The sequence below is a fragment of the Centroberyx affinis genome, unplaced genomic scaffold, assembly GCF_046629955.1.
Source record: "Centroberyx affinis isolate AG114_WGS23_722 - 3 ecotype Tasmania unplaced genomic scaffold, CSIRO-AGI_Caff_v1 ptg000384l_1, whole genome shotgun sequence".
Classification (NCBI taxonomy): Eukaryota; Metazoa; Chordata; class Actinopteri; order Beryciformes; family Berycidae; genus Centroberyx; species Centroberyx affinis.
In genome coordinates, this window is record NW_027279052.1 from 75,887 (window position 1) to 90,922 (window position 15,036).

Consider the following 15,036-nt stretch of genomic DNA (forward strand, 5'->3'; position numbering starts at 1 on the left):
GCACTCGTTTCTAAAACTTGCAGCTCAGAGTTCAGACTGTGAGAACAAAGATAGTTGAGTAAGATGAAAATTTTGAAGGATTGTGTCACATCCTCCTCATCCATCCCCCATCCGGTGAGAGGACAAGGGAAGAACGGCACGGCGCTCTGATTGGGCGGCTGGATGTAACAGCTGCTGCAATTGGCCCAAAGATTGCCGCTCGTGAGCTGCTATTTTGAACATAAATACTAGCTGCAGCCCTCTCCTTTTCTCAGAAAGCAGGGGCTGTCAGAGAGGGAGTACGCTGTGCTACAGCTCTCTGACACGACCAACAATTATGTGGCTGTAGCGAGTTAGCAAGACTGAATAAAGGCTTTCGTGCACACGGAATCACCGACTAACTTCTCGCCGGTGTTTCGGATCGTATTTATTGTGGAAATGTACTCTTAAAAAAAGTTTTCTTGCTGGCTAACTGGTTAGCTTCCGGGTTAGCTTGAAGTTTGGACCGTCTTGCTACGAACCAGAAAACCTGCACTCCTCCGAGCCGGTTTTTTTAAACTAAATCCACCACTACGCAGTAAAGACCTGCAGGATTTGTACGAATTGGGAGAGTAAAAAAAAATGGAATCCGATCTGTTTTTTGGTAACACCAGCCCCGTCAACACTGTGTTGAAGAGCAGGCCCGACGGGATCCCCGGGCTTTCCTCGCTGTCGCTGCCCGAGCTGAGCACAAAGAGCTCGCACTGCATCAAGACCCTTTTCTCCCCGGGACCCGCGGCGGTGCTGTCTCCTGTCACCAACCTGGCTCTTAACATGAACAATCTAGCTGTGCTCGGAGGGTAATATTAACAGTCTTGTATATTTGTATTGCCTAAACTAGCTGGTTGACGCTGATTCCCCCCCTCCTTTTAACATTTGCAAGACAAAATCCTGCTTCATTTCTCCCCACTGTGATCTAGAATGCAAGTTCTGGTTTTAGTGTTCATGTCTCTGAATTGTCTGCTCATGTTTTTTTGTTTTTTTTGCTTTCCACAGCCAATGTGACACCCCGAAAAGGAAAAAGCATGTGCCCCTTGTGAAGATTCCCTCCTTTGCCTCTGACGCCTCATCTGATGCTGGTGAGCCCCCCCCCTCCCCGAAATGCTATTGTCTGTGCAAATTGATGTCATTAGAGGTTCTGGGTGCTGCTAGCTGCCCGCCACCCCAAACTTACACCCATTGTACCTGATTTCATACCCCCCCCCCCCCCCCCCCACCTCAGATATGGTCATGAGATGTGTATTGTACCAGGGCTTTTGTGTAACTTCTTCCACAGTGGCTGCACTAGATCACCTGTCACTATTTCACTAGCCTAATTGATCTATTGGGAAAAATGGTCCTCCAAATTACAGCTGATTCCCTACTAAAGTGGCAGGTAGACTGCACAAATTTACCAACCAGTATGGTAGTTTGTGCCAATTTCCCACTTTGCCCTATATCACCTGGTGGAAGTATTGATCAATGATTAAAAAAAAATCTCTTCATTCAGGTCTTGGCATGGATCTCCCAAGCCCCATGGATGCCGATGACGATATTGAGGACACGTAAGTTGCACTGTCCTCCTCTTGTCTGTTCCAATCAATCAATTTGTGAAGCTGTGCCCCTCTGCTTTACCCCCCCCCCCCCCCCCCCCCCACCCCCACTCCACCCACCCACAACCCCCCACCCTACGCTTGGGTTCAGCTGAGCCAAGCACCATTCTCATCTGCCGGGTTATGGGATTATTGTTTCTACCGTTGGCCTTAAGATTATGGCTTTACTCATTTTCATTAAGCAGATTAGCATCTGAGGTATATAAGCTTGACTTTCTTTGTGTTTTTCAACTTATTGAGCGTCACAAGTCATGCTGGTCTCTTATGCAATGGGGTTATGTGATCAATCAATTTATTAGATAAAACACTGTATTTTACCAACGGAAAATTCAGTTTGCGAGGCCAGCACATGCACTAGTGTGAATCATTCACACAGAGCATTGGCCAACATGCCGCAGATATGATTCATTCAATCAATTCCATGGACTGTGGGCATAAGGACAAGTTTCACTTTTGCTGGAGCACTGAATCCCAGTCAAAAAATGAAACTTGGCCCAAGTAGTTGTGTTCAACATTCTTATCTTGACCAGTTTGCTAGCATATTATCTTCAGCTGCCTAATCTTGGGTGGCCATTTTAATTCTCGGTTGGGCGAGTCTCTGCAGACATCTGCCAACATCTGATGTGTGAGTTCCTTTGCAGCAACATTTGGTCCTGAAGACCTCATTCACCCCCTTACAGCTGTTTGGTTGCTAGGAGTTTTTCAGGATGGGGGGGGGGGGGGGGGTGAGACGCCCTGTTCTTGGGTTTAATGATAGCCCACCCCCTCTGGTTTTTGGCACACTCTTCCTATGCACTGTTATTTCAATGGGGAAGAAGGGGGCTGGAGTTCTTTCTGTGTCACAGCTATTGAAATGGGGGCGCCCCCCTACTCTTTACCAGAGAAAAACCGCCCCCCCTCCCTCTGCTCTCCATTGAATGAGACACACTCCCCCTTCCACAAACAAAGGGCTCTTGCAGAAAAGGGGTTTGGCGGCGTTGGTTCCAGCAGGCATATGGTAGATTAGCTGATCTCTGCATTGCCTCTCCTGCCCCCCCCCCCCTCCCCCCGCTGCACACTGCGCTCTCCTCTTCACTTGTTTAGCATACAGGTGGGCATTGCTCCAATGCAAAGACCACCTCTTGGCTTTATGCATGCACTCAACTTCCTCTTGCCCAACCGTTCCTCTCACTTTCTCAATAGAGCTCCAGGTTCTTTGTCTCTGTAGTTTATGGGAGCACAACGTGTCGTGCGCTGACTGGCAATGACGGCCTTCCAGCCCCTTTGCTCAGCAGGTTTTTATTGGAAAGACATCTGGCTCTACTTATTTCTATGTATTATGTTGAACCCCATTCCACCAATTTTTACTAATGACTGGTCTTTTCTCCTTTACAGTTTTGAAAAGGCCATTCAACAGTCTAGCAGAGTTGTGAACGAGTAAGTCACTATCCAGTATTGCATTGCAGTCAATAACCTAATAATCATTAACTGATGGTTGGTTGTTATCACCTCTTGTTATTTGAACTATATTGCTCTCCAGAGAGTATTTTACTCCTCAAAATAAATTAGCCTGTCCGCATATTGATTGTTGTGTGCTGATAGAATTCCTCCCTCTCCACTCTCCCAATTATAGGAAGATGCCAATTCGAAGAATCAACTCATTGCCAGTAAGTTGATTTGTCACATCTAAGTTGTTTACAGCAGTATATTCCTTGTGTAGCTTATATTAAATGCATTATTGGTTGATGTTCAGGGATGATTGATACTGTAAGAATTTGGTAAGATTTAGTCCTAATTAGGCTGTCAAAACTCATTCAAAGCACTAAAAATCCCTTCTCATCCCAATTTTTCCTTGGGAAGAATTAAAAATATAAATCATAAAACACAGAAGAAACAGGGGAGTTGTGCAAGTGAGATGAAAAACCCAACTGGTTTATAAGCCTCAAAATAAAGTAAAAATAACATCATAAACTTGCAGCTGGGTTTCATAACAAGATTTTGTCTCAAGGGCAATTTTTGATGTTTAATTAGTTTCATTAATTTCAAAACATCTTCCAGTGTAAACCCACCACCAGACTGCTTGTGTACTGTTGTGGAGCCTCTGCTGACTAGCTGCTGCTTGTTGTTCCCAGCTCCAGCTCCTGGGGTTCAGCCCGGCTCTGAAGGGGCAGGAAACAGATTCTCACCGCTATGGAATATTTGGGCGACGGCCTTCCCAAATAACTGCCTCCACCTCTGAACGGGACAACAAGGAGAACATGCCAGAGGTCAGTGTGTGTGTCTCTGGTAGAACAAATCAATGAGAAGGTGATTTTCCATAGAATCAGAATTAGATGAACTCACATTTTCATTTGAATCTACATTCTTGAATGGACATTTGCCTGCTTGGATGCCTGTCATAGAACTTTTTAATCGTGTTGTCATCCAACTAACCAATCAGTACAATAGATGAGACTCAGGAAGCTGATGTGTTGCCATGGCAAAGGCATCATTTGTCCTGCCTTAACACTTGAGTGGCAGTCCATCTTTCTGAGTTCTGTTATGCTTTAATGCACAATGTAAATATTAAAATTCAGCGGCAACCAAAAGGAGATTGTTCAAAGGAGATTATCCACAATACGGGATGAAGTATTCTCTCTGTTCCTAATTCAATGGTAGGTAGAGATGATGAATTCCTGCAGACAAAATATTATGCTTAACAAGAGGGAAACAGATCAGTGGCCTTTTAGTTATGATGGAGGGTAGATTATTTTGGAGCATTTTCTGTTTTCCTATGTTATCCAGAAAAATCAAGCAACTTAAGGCTTGCAGGTAAAGTGTCAAGCTTTGATTCGCTGTTAATATCTTTTTTGTTTACAGGAGGGCTTTGAATTCAAGAAACCAACCAAGCCAGTGGCGCGGTGCCGCATGCGCTCCTTCAACAGCGGGGACTCGGCTTTTGCCCGCCGCCCAAACTCGGCACCGGCCCTCATGGTACGTCAACTTCTGCCTTCACAGGGAGGAATAACGATCACATTTTATCACCAAGTACAATAAATGTACAAGACATTTTCTTGCAAATTTGGGAAGCAACACAGTACATACTCACACATGGTACTGGAAACAGCCGGACTTACAATAGCCAGCAGATTATACATATCTCTCTCAAATATATTTTCCAGAGGGGAAATCACCACAGTGGCAGGTTGATTCAAAGCCAGAAGGTGTTTTTGGTTCCAGTCCAACCCTCTTCTGTTTTCTCCCTGTCCAGCTTTCCCCGCCTCCCATGCAGCGGCTCGAATATTCTGACAGCAGCCCCATGTTTCTGAGACGCTCCTCCCTCACCTGCTCCCTGAACGACGACGAGGACGACGGCTTCCTGGACGTGCTGGACGACAACGTTGAGGTGAGTCCGCCGTCACGCCGTCACTTATACTGACATCCACAGAACTACTGAGTTATGTTTAAACCGACTTAATTAGGAATTAGGGGTCTCCCAATACAAATGAATGGGAGTTGGAAACCAGCTGCAAAAAATCCTAATAAAAATATCACATTTCTGATTTATAGAACCACCTCCTCCTTTCCTGTTTCCATTATTGTCATGTATTAATTAGGGCTGCAACTAACGATTATTTTCATTGTCGATTATTTTCTCGATTAGTTGTTTGGTCTATAAAATGGTGAAAAATGTTGATCAGTGTTTCCCAAAGCCCAAGATGACGTCCTCAAATGTCTTGTTTTGTCCACAACCCAAAGATATTCAGTTTACTGTCATAGAAGAGTAAAGAAACCAGAATATATTCACATTTAAGAAGCTGGAATCAGAATTTTTACTTATTTTTCTTAAAAAATTACTCAAACCGATGAATCGATTATCAAAATAGTTGGCGATTAATTTAATAGTTGACAACTAATCGATTAATTGTTGCAGATCTAGTATTAATTGTATTATTTTGCTCACAAAATGCCCTCGCTGAATATATGTCTGACAATGTCCCATTTTCACCCACAGAACGACTCTGGGATGCCTTTGGGAATGGCCAGCTTGCTCACCGCCCCACTGGTGTCCGACAACACAGGAGAAGATTCTGTAAGTAACAACAAGGGCTCTATGGTGAAGATTTGTCCCAAGTAGGGCAAGTAGGATTTTTATTTAGGAGCAAAGGAATGAAACTTCTGCAGCTTGATCTGTGATAATAATTGTAGACGTCTATCCCTACATTACAAGTTTCATATGTGCTCCTGCTTTGGTTTTCTAGCTAGACCACACCTTTTATTCCTAGCCGGTAAACTCTTTAGCAGGTGAGCTAAAAAGTTCATTTCCGGGCTTATGGCCCTCAAAAGAGATACAAAAGTCGTCTCCTTCATCCCAAGTCTTTACCCTAACAGACCATCAAACATTAGGCTTTGTGTTACTTGCTGCCTGCATGATTCAGATATTTATCTCATTCCAATTGTTAGTCACTTTGCATAAGCATGTCAACTGAAGGCCTAAAATGTAAATTAGGTAGTTCATTTGAATTTTTTTTTTTTTTCCCTTCATCAGCCTGTGATCCGTTGTCGGCCGCGGGGCCTGTTCCGCTCCCCCTCCATGCCCAGCCCGGTGTCCCGCCTCCCAGTGAAGCGTCCCGAATGCCCCAGGGACGAAAACACTCCGGTCAGGGTGAAGAGACGACGCAGCCTGGCAGGAACACAAGTCACCACCCTGGAGCAAGACCCCGAATCCCCCTGGATGGTCAGTCCTAACTGCACTCAGTCACTATTGGTAGCTACAGTCAGGCATAAGTAATTGAACAGTGAGATTAAACATGGTATGTGAAGCATTTTAAACCTCAGTATATAGTTGTCAAATTAATTGTGATAGCTTTGTATAATTACTGTAACAAATGAGACAATCATTGAGACGATTGCTAGTGTTTGTCAAAAAATTACCACATTTTCTATAAACCCTGTCGCTCCCTCTCTCAAAGAGGAAGCTGCTGCTTGCTCTGTTTATCCTAGAAGATAATCACACAGATTTCCCACCAAATGTGGTATTGATGTTAAAGTTAGGGCTGAACAATTAATCGAAATTTATCGAAATCGCAATATGGCCTACTGCAATTTTCAAATCGGAATGTGTGTCAAAATACCATTTTAAATTAAATATTGTCGTGCTGTAGAGATGTGCTGGCCTACACATCATATTCTACAGACTTAAGAAAACATCTTTGTTTGGTACAGATCCCTGCAGAAATCACACCATTTTAATGGGTTCAGTCATGTTGGCTATCATTTCCTAGCTTTTGCATCCCATGTGGAACACAGGAAGTGATATGTTCAGATGTGAAGACAAAGTTGTGGGAGCGAAAGGATGGGGGGGGGGGGGCAGGCAGGCAGGCAATCGACCTTGACCTTCTGCTGGCTCCTGAGTGAAACAGTATGTGGGGGAACCTCCCTGAGTCAGACTGACGGGGATCTACAGTAATCAGATCCTTCCCCGTTTTCTCCGTGATTGCCTCTTTCTCAAGTCGTTTCCCTTCTTTATCCAGGGCGGCGCTCTGGTTCAGAGGTCCAAGTCAGACCTTCAGTCCTTCTGTCAGATGGAGATTGAGAAGCTGCTGGACGGTGACGACAGTGCTAAGGAGCTGATAGGAGATTTCACCAAGGTAAGAAAGAGGCTTAAAAGAACCTTTTTGTTTTTCAGCTGTGTTTCATGCCCTAATAACTAAATTGCATCAAATGATTACTTTCCTAACCCAATTTCCTTCTTGTTCAGCCTTTCGTACTCCCCACAGTGGACGGTAAACACCAGGACCTCAAGTACATTACCTCAGAGATGGTGAGTAGAGTCTCACTATTCTGCTGTATTTGTCTATTTCTGTTTTGTTTGATCTATCTCTTATTCTGTATTGGCACCATAGTGAATTGCAGTATTTCAAACATGTGACATTAAAGTGTCTCCTCTGTGGTCCTCAGATGGTGGCAGCTCTGAGCGGACAGTTCAGTCAGCTCGTCGAGCGCATCATCGTGATCGACTGTCGCTACCCCTACGAGTTTGAGGGAGGACACATCAAGGTGAGCGTCTGCCTCTGTAGCACGGAGGTGTAAAAATCTACTCTTTGTTTTGACAGTCTCCTGCAGAAATTTCTTGGCAGGGTGGAAAGGCTTCTGGAAAAGGCATTTAGACCTTTTTTATGACACCAATAGTAATACAATTCTTGAAGGTGAGGTGGTATTTCTTCTAGGCGATTGTGTTCCACCCTGCCTTTTTAAATAAGAGCTTTATGTTTTTACTGTAACTTTAATTGTATTTGACACAGTTGTCCTCTTGTTGTTTTTGCTACCAAGTGTTGACTCTGTTTTGATGTCTGTGCACCAATGCCATCAGATAAATTCCTGTACATTGTGAGTAAAGTAGCTCTGTTGTTGTTGTCGTCTCAGGGAGCTCTGAACCTGCACCAGGAGGAGCAGGTGGAGGAATACCTCCTCAGGACGCCCATCACCCCGTCCTCCCCGGAAAAACGCATCCTCATCGTCTTCCACTGCGAGTTTTCCTCGGAGCGCGGCCCTCGCATGTGCCGCTTCGTCAGGGAGCGCGACCGCGCCCAGAACGATTATCCCAAACTCCACTACCCCGAGCTCTACATCCTCAAGGGAGGATACAAAGAATTCTTCCCTCATTTTAAGGTTTGTGTTTCAAATCGGAAATTTTTTTGTTTGCCGCTTAGTTTCTACATCAGCTGCGACTGTGGCTACCACTAGTCTTCCTTCCACAAAAGCCACGGCAGTAAAACTCTGTATTGTTTGCTTTGTTGTGCGGCAGCATGATTAGGGAGGCGGCCTATTAGTCGAAAGGTTGCTGGTTCATTTCGGTTTGGTCCAGATCACATGTCTGATTGACAGGCCTAGCTGTGTGTAGTAGATTTTGATGCTTTAGATACCAGACAGGAGAGGGGAGTTTATCATTCAGCATATTCTAAAATATAGAGCAACCAGTCTGTAAAGATGTTTATCATTTTGTCAACATAGGACTTCAGTTGCCTACTTTAACCGTTTTTTTTTTTTTGTAAGGGTGCTCCCATGTAGGGCTGAACAATTAATCAAAATTTTATCGAAATCACAATGTGGCCTACTACAATTTTCAAATCGCAGGAGGAGCAATATTTGTTAAAAGGCAAGATGTGTGTCAAAATACCATTTTAAATTAAATATTGTGGTGCTGCAGAGATGTCCTGGCCTACACATCATATTCTACAGACTTAAGAAAACATCTTTGTTTGGTACAGATCCCTGCAAAAATTACACCATAATCATTTTAATAAATTTTTCAATGAAAATGAGAATAATGATGTAAACATTATCATTCCCTCTAATATCGCAAATCCTATCGCAATTGCAATATCAGTCAAAATAATCGCAATTAGATTTTTTTTTCAAAATCGTTCAGCCCTACTCCCATGTATGGTGGCCATGTCATTTTTGAACAAAACCCTTGATGTTTCTTCACTAGTTTGAACCCGTCTCCTTCTTCTTCCCTGCAGTCTCAATGTGAACCCGAGTCATACCGGCCCATGCATCACGAAGACTTCAAGGAGGACCTGAGGAAGTTCCGCCTCAAGAGTCGCACCTGGGCCGGCGAGCGCAGCAAGAGAGACCTGTACAGCCGCCTGAAGAAGCTATGAGCGCCCAGTCCCGCGTTACCACTAAACCACACTGCCTCCCCCCTAAACAGACCAATCCAGCTGCCTCACGGAGCCTGAGGCCTCGCCCCGCCAATGAGGAAGAATCTTTTGGGATTATGGCGAGTTGGCGGTTTTGCAAAGTCCCCAAGTTTCATATAACTATAGCAAAGTTAGATATTTATGCAAATAAAAGAGGGAACGACATGAAGTGGGGAACGAGGTTCCCTGTGCAGTGAACAGATTTTATTAAGGTGATGTGATCATTTTTGAAACCACTTGGACCTACTGGCTGTTTTACCGTTTTTATTGTGTTGGCGTACGCAGCACAAGTCACTGCCAGGTTGCAATACTACAGTCTTTAACCAATCAACACTGCCAAGTCTGAAGTTTGTCTCTCAGTCAGTCTCCTCACTGGACAAATTTTCTTATTTTTAATTTTCATTTTTTATTTGTCACGTTCCACCTTTATTTAAGCACTTAATTTAAATACCTTGAAATGGTGCTTTTTTTTTTCTTTTTTATGTTACTTTTTATATTGGGTTTTTTTTATATGAATTGTGTTACACCCCATTGTTTGGCGATTCGTTGGAAGCCTTTCCCTGCCACTACACTTCCCAAGATGCAAATGTCATTATACAATTGGATATTTTAAAAGACAATTTATAAAAATGTATAGGATTGATACAGTGCTTTTGTTTTTTTAATTCTTGCCTGGTCAGTTGCAATACTTTGTAATTTTTGTCTTGATCAGAAGATGCCAAAGCAAACAACCTGTTAACTTTGCAGTGAGATTTTTTTTTTCAAGTGCTGCAGGTCAGCAAGTGTGAGAGGATTTTGACTTGGAAGAAAATGCCTTGTTTTGCTTTGAATCCCTTTAATTTCAGAGAAAAATGTCTTCCCCTTTTGCAGAGCTATGTTGTCAGTTTGTTATAAATGGGGTGGTTTTGAATTTTGGTACAGGCTCATGGGGGAGCTGCTGAAATAAAGATCTGATGTGCGTTTCACTGTGCTGTAGTTTATTTTTCCGGCTAGTGAATCATAAGCGTTTAAGTGTTTTTGTGCTGTGGATTTATTCTCAGGGGCTATAAAGATTAGGGCTGCAACTAACGATTATTTTCATTGTCGATTAATCTGTCGATTATTTTCTCGATTAATCGATTAGTTGTTTGGTCTATAAAATGGTGAAAAATGTCAATCAGTGTTTCCCAAAGCCCAAGATGACGTCCTCAAATGTCTTGTTTTGTCCACAACCCAAAGATATTCAGTTTACTGTCATAGAGGAGTAAAGAAACCAGAAAATATTCACATTTAAGAAGCTGGAATCAGAGAATTTTGACTTATTTTTCTTAAAAAATTACTCAAACCGATTAATCGATTATCAAAATAGTTGGCAATTAATTTAATAGTTGACAATTAATCGATTAATCGTTGCAGCTCTAATAAAGATAGACCCTTAGTCTTAGACTTAAATATGACCTTAAGTCAAACTTGCTATAGACACTTATATTTACCTGTTCCTACTACTTCTTGATTGTTGTAGATCTCTAATGGGTTGTTTCTGTCTAAAAACTCACTTTTCTTCTTCAGGTTCTTTCCAAAACCAAAGATTTGCCATCCTTTATGAAATGGCTTCAGTATTTAAACTTCCCGCTCTGACAGTTAGGCCAACTCTAGACCAGTCTAATGCTTAGACTAGTCTTAAACTAGCTTTATGCAGCTGGCCCCAGGTTTATCTCATATCAGATGTGTATACGGTCCAGCCAAAACATCGCCGCACTTTTCCACATTTGGCCTCGATGAATAACACATTTACTGTTTTGTCTGGCAGTCTGCTCTGCCTTTCCGCACACACAGCCCTTCCTGTTTTTCAAATTTTCCCGCTCCGGCCGACATTGGAGTGGAGTTCGCTGGTTCCAGCACGTGCCCCCACACACACACACACAGACACACACATGCATTAACACACATAAACACATTCCTTTCTCTGCAGTGGGAGTGGCTCTGTGAGGGAATGCATGGCAGGCTGCCGTTTCCCTGACATGTCCTGACAAGAGGGGAACAGTTTGGAGGTGGAAAAAAAAAAAAGAAACTCTGAGCCACGTGCTGGAAACACGTGACCGGTCAAGTCTGCTGTGAGAGAAGTTATGAATCTCCCTCCTCCTGGCTTCCTACCAGAGTTTCAAATCCAGCAGCCTTGTGGGTATAGAAAGGGGGCGGGCAAGCTTTTGTTTGCATTCCACCGTTTGAGGTCTAAAGACTATTTACAGCCTGTAACTGCTTCTGGCTGAAACAAGTATCCATTGGTGTCTTGTGCCACTTAAATTCAACTGAAGATGCATACATACGTACTTTCTTTAGCCCTATAGGAAGAACTGAGTTGTTTTCAGCAGCATAATAAAGATAGAGAAGCTTAGGTATTTTGACTAATTCACAAATTTAACAGTTACACTAACAGGTTTACCAGACTTAATAACTTTATTTATATAGCACTTATCAAAACAGTTACAAAAGTGCTTCACAGGAGTACAAGAAAAGTTATGATAGGAGGAAAATATCTACATGACAAAATAAAATGCATAATACAAAGTGTATAAGCAACAAAAATGATAATTAAGCAACATTCCCAAACACAGAAGTTAAGTAAAAGTAAGTCTAAAAAAGACTTGTGAACAGACAATGCTCTGGCTTCAGCTAATGGGGGGAAAGACGAGGGAGAAATGAATAAGAAAGCCACATTTCTTTTCTGTGATGTTTACATGTACTTGTCAATGGGACTCTTCCATTCATATCGTGCTGCAGCCTTTGTCTGAGCGGGACGGTTCACCGGCCAATTACTGAGGTTTGGGGGCCTCGCACCTTTTGGTGAGGCACATGTTTTTTCGTAACACTTCCAGAACCTTTTAGGACGAGCTTCCTTTCCCTTTGATAATGTAGATGAGTCCTTAGCATGTCCTCCAGAAAAAAAAACACTTAATCTGGGTTTTACTACTATATCCATCCAAATAGAAGCTGGAGCTTACAATTCACAAAAGATAAAGTGAACTGCAAAATGCTCAAAACTGGAAAAATGCCAGCACTCTTCAGTGCTGGCTCAGTCTTAACTGAGCTGGTTTGTCTGTTGGGTGTAGATATGGGCTGGATCAGCAGGGTCCTCAAGAAGTCTTAAAATGTCTTAAACGCTATCATCTAAACTCAAGGCCTTAAAAAAAAGTTGGATATAGTTAAAGCAATTTAAGTGTTCAATAGAGCTGTAGAAGTCTTCAAAATGCGGTTTAGTGGTGCTCTGTTTCTCTGGTGGGAAACCAGCCTCGTCAGGCAGACCATCTGTTTTCATTTTCACATTCATTTCACTTGCGAGAGTCGTCTTGTATCTCATTTTATCTGGCTTTGAAAAGGTCTTTAATGGTGTTAAATTTGACTTGATTAAACTTAAAATCAAATTTATACCTTTAAACCTCAAATAGGGCAAAGTAAGTGAAAGTAATCAGAATACATCACTGAGTTTGTGTAATGCCTTGGATTACGTTACTGATTACAACTTTGATGCGGCACCTATAGCCTGGGGCCAGTTGCATAAAGATAGACGCAGTCTTAGACTTAATGTGACCTTAAGTCAAACTTGCTATAGATACTTATATTTACCTGTTCCTACTACTACTATTTAAACTTCTCACTCTGACAGTTAGGCCGACTCGTTGCCATAACAACAAAGTTCTTAAATCAAGATTAGCCAGGGGGAAGGTGGGTATCTTTCCTACCTCAAAATAAGTCAGTCTTAATATTTAAGTAACAGACAGCCTTAATTAGCCTAGTCCAACCTGAGAATCTAAGACCAGTTTTAGGCTTAGACTAGTCTTAAACTAGCTTTATGCAACTGGCCCCTGGTATCCGGCCCCTATGAATCGCAGTCTGCAGCACTCTTCGAATTTGCATGAATCGCCATGCAAATTTGAAGAGTGCTGAAGACTGCGATTCATAGGGGCTGGATACCAGGCTAGCACCTAGTAACTGTAAAGGAACACATTTTTAAAGAAACCAACCTAATACTGCTATGTGAAACTGCTCTTCTGTCTATCTATCTATCTATCTATCTATCTATCATAGTGCAATATTAAAAACAGTGCAAATACTTACAGTGCAATACTTACGTTCTGTATTTGACTCAGATTTTATCTTTTTCTTCCACTGTTTCTATATTGTATTTTTTTCTTTATATTGCTGTTTTTATTGGGTTGTATTATCTTGTATTCTTTTCTGTCTTTTAACAAAGTACACAAGCAACCACTACGCTAAATTCCTTGTATGTGTGAAGATATACTTGGCCAATAAAATGATTCTGATCCTGATTCTGATATCCAACAACAATGCTGAGGCAGCACCTTGGGCACCAGCACCCTGCAGATTTGCCTAAAAAAAAAAAAAAAACGCCCCCTCATATCATTGTCTTTTCAATGCAAATCCCCCTCTTCACCGCCATTTCAGCCCCAGCTCTGTCTGGGTGTCACCCCACCCACCCCGGGGTGCTGCGGGCAGCGGCTGGGTGGGGGCCGGATCAAAGGCCGGGTGTCAGCTCTGAACCTGTGTTTGCTCCGACCTGTTGACACTGACAGTAAACTGACAAGCCCCAGGTTGTTGCTCAGCCTTTAAAAAACAGGGTTTCACACCCCGGCGAGGGCGAAGCAACAAGCATCACACTGTGGTTTCACGGGTCGGGTGGGAATTCTGGTTTTGTGAGGCGGCTCAAGCTGAACTTGCACCTTTGAATGATTTGCACTGCTTACTGCTGCTTGGATGGAAAGTTCATGATCTTGGATTTGAAGCTCATTCTACTGTTGCGCTCCTTTTTTTTAAAAGTTGTTTTGGGTAAGAACATGCAAATGTTATGCACCGAGGATACGATTTCTCAAGTTGTTTTTCAGGATTTCTGCTTTATTTTTTAACACAAATCTCATATTCATGTCAAGTTAACATTCTTGTTTTCTAGCTGATGTTTCTGCTTGTTTCTGCCCTTGCCGCACACACTGGCTAAGATGATTTTTTTTTACCATAAGCCGATGAACTTTGCCTTTGTTCCTGCTAAGAAAGCAGAGCAGACAAAAGATATTTTCTTTAGTTTCCTTTATTTCAAACACCTGATCTTCTCTGTCATTGGTCCATGAAACCGGCTGATCGCCCTTCCCTTCACCCACATCCTGTTTTTGTTCTTCAGCTGGTTTGTTTCAGAGGAACAGTGACTCACAGGCCGACAACATTGAAACTTCTCAGTCTTCTCTTGTGGTTTTCATTATATGTGGTGGCTACACCTCCTTTACATTCACATCTTTTGAATTGAAAATTGAAGTTCCACACATATACACACATGAACTGATCTTGGCTAATCTTTGCATATAGTTGCCAGTGGTGGAAAGAATGCTAGAACATCCTACTCAAGAAGAAGCACTTTAACTTTACTGATATTTGACTTAAGTAGAAGTACTGGTGTAAAAATCTGCTCAAAGGTAAAAAGCAGCTAATTTAAAAGGTACTCAGAGTAAAAGTTACTGAGTTACTTTTTTTAAGATCTTTTCCATAAAGGGACGAAAGGACAGAGTTCAACTAGATTCTTTTAATTGGAAACGTTGGAAATTACAAAATAAAGTGCACACAAACAAAGTAAAGCCAGATTACTCTTCTTTTCTATGCTGACTGATTGTTCAATGTGAATGGCTCCACAAGTTTCTGTTGCTTATGGAGAGCCACACAAAATGTGTTCTCTGTAATGGATGAGATTTAAAGGAAGTACAATACTTCAGTAAAAACAT

The 15,036-nt window shown here is 42.3% G+C and overlaps 1 protein-coding gene across 1 annotated transcript; it reads left to right on the plus strand.

The window, feature by feature from the left end:
• The first annotated feature begins 266 nt into the window (after positions 1-266).
• Positions 267-10,237, plus strand: cdc25b (cell division cycle 25B). Its single transcript, XM_071515957.1, has 15 exons — positions 267-818; positions 1,015-1,097; positions 1,508-1,562; positions 2,985-3,026; positions 3,223-3,256; positions 3,722-3,856; positions 4,449-4,562; positions 4,840-4,974; positions 5,584-5,661; positions 6,118-6,306; positions 7,103-7,219; positions 7,330-7,392; positions 7,530-7,628; positions 7,995-8,240; positions 9,095-10,237. The coding sequence occupies exons 1-15, from the start codon at positions 601-603 to the stop codon at positions 9,233-9,235; spliced, it is 1,749 nt and encodes a 582-aa protein (XP_071372058.1). The 5' UTR covers positions 267-600; the 3' UTR covers positions 9,236-10,237.
• The last annotated feature ends 4,799 nt before the right edge of the window (positions 10,238-15,036 follow it).

Coding starts and splice junctions, on each gene's coding strand:
- cdc25b (XM_071515957.1), top strand. CDS start 601: ATGGAATCCGATCTGTTTTTTGGTAACACCAGCCCCGTCAACACTGTG. Junction 7,629..7,994: donor TTGAGGGAGGACACATCAAG/GTGAGCGTCTGC, acceptor TTGTCGTCTCAG/GGAGCTCTGAACCTGCACCA. Junction 8,241..9,094: donor AATTCTTCCCTCATTTTAAG/GTTTGTGTTTCA, acceptor TCTTCCCTGCAG/TCTCAATGTGAACCCGAGTC.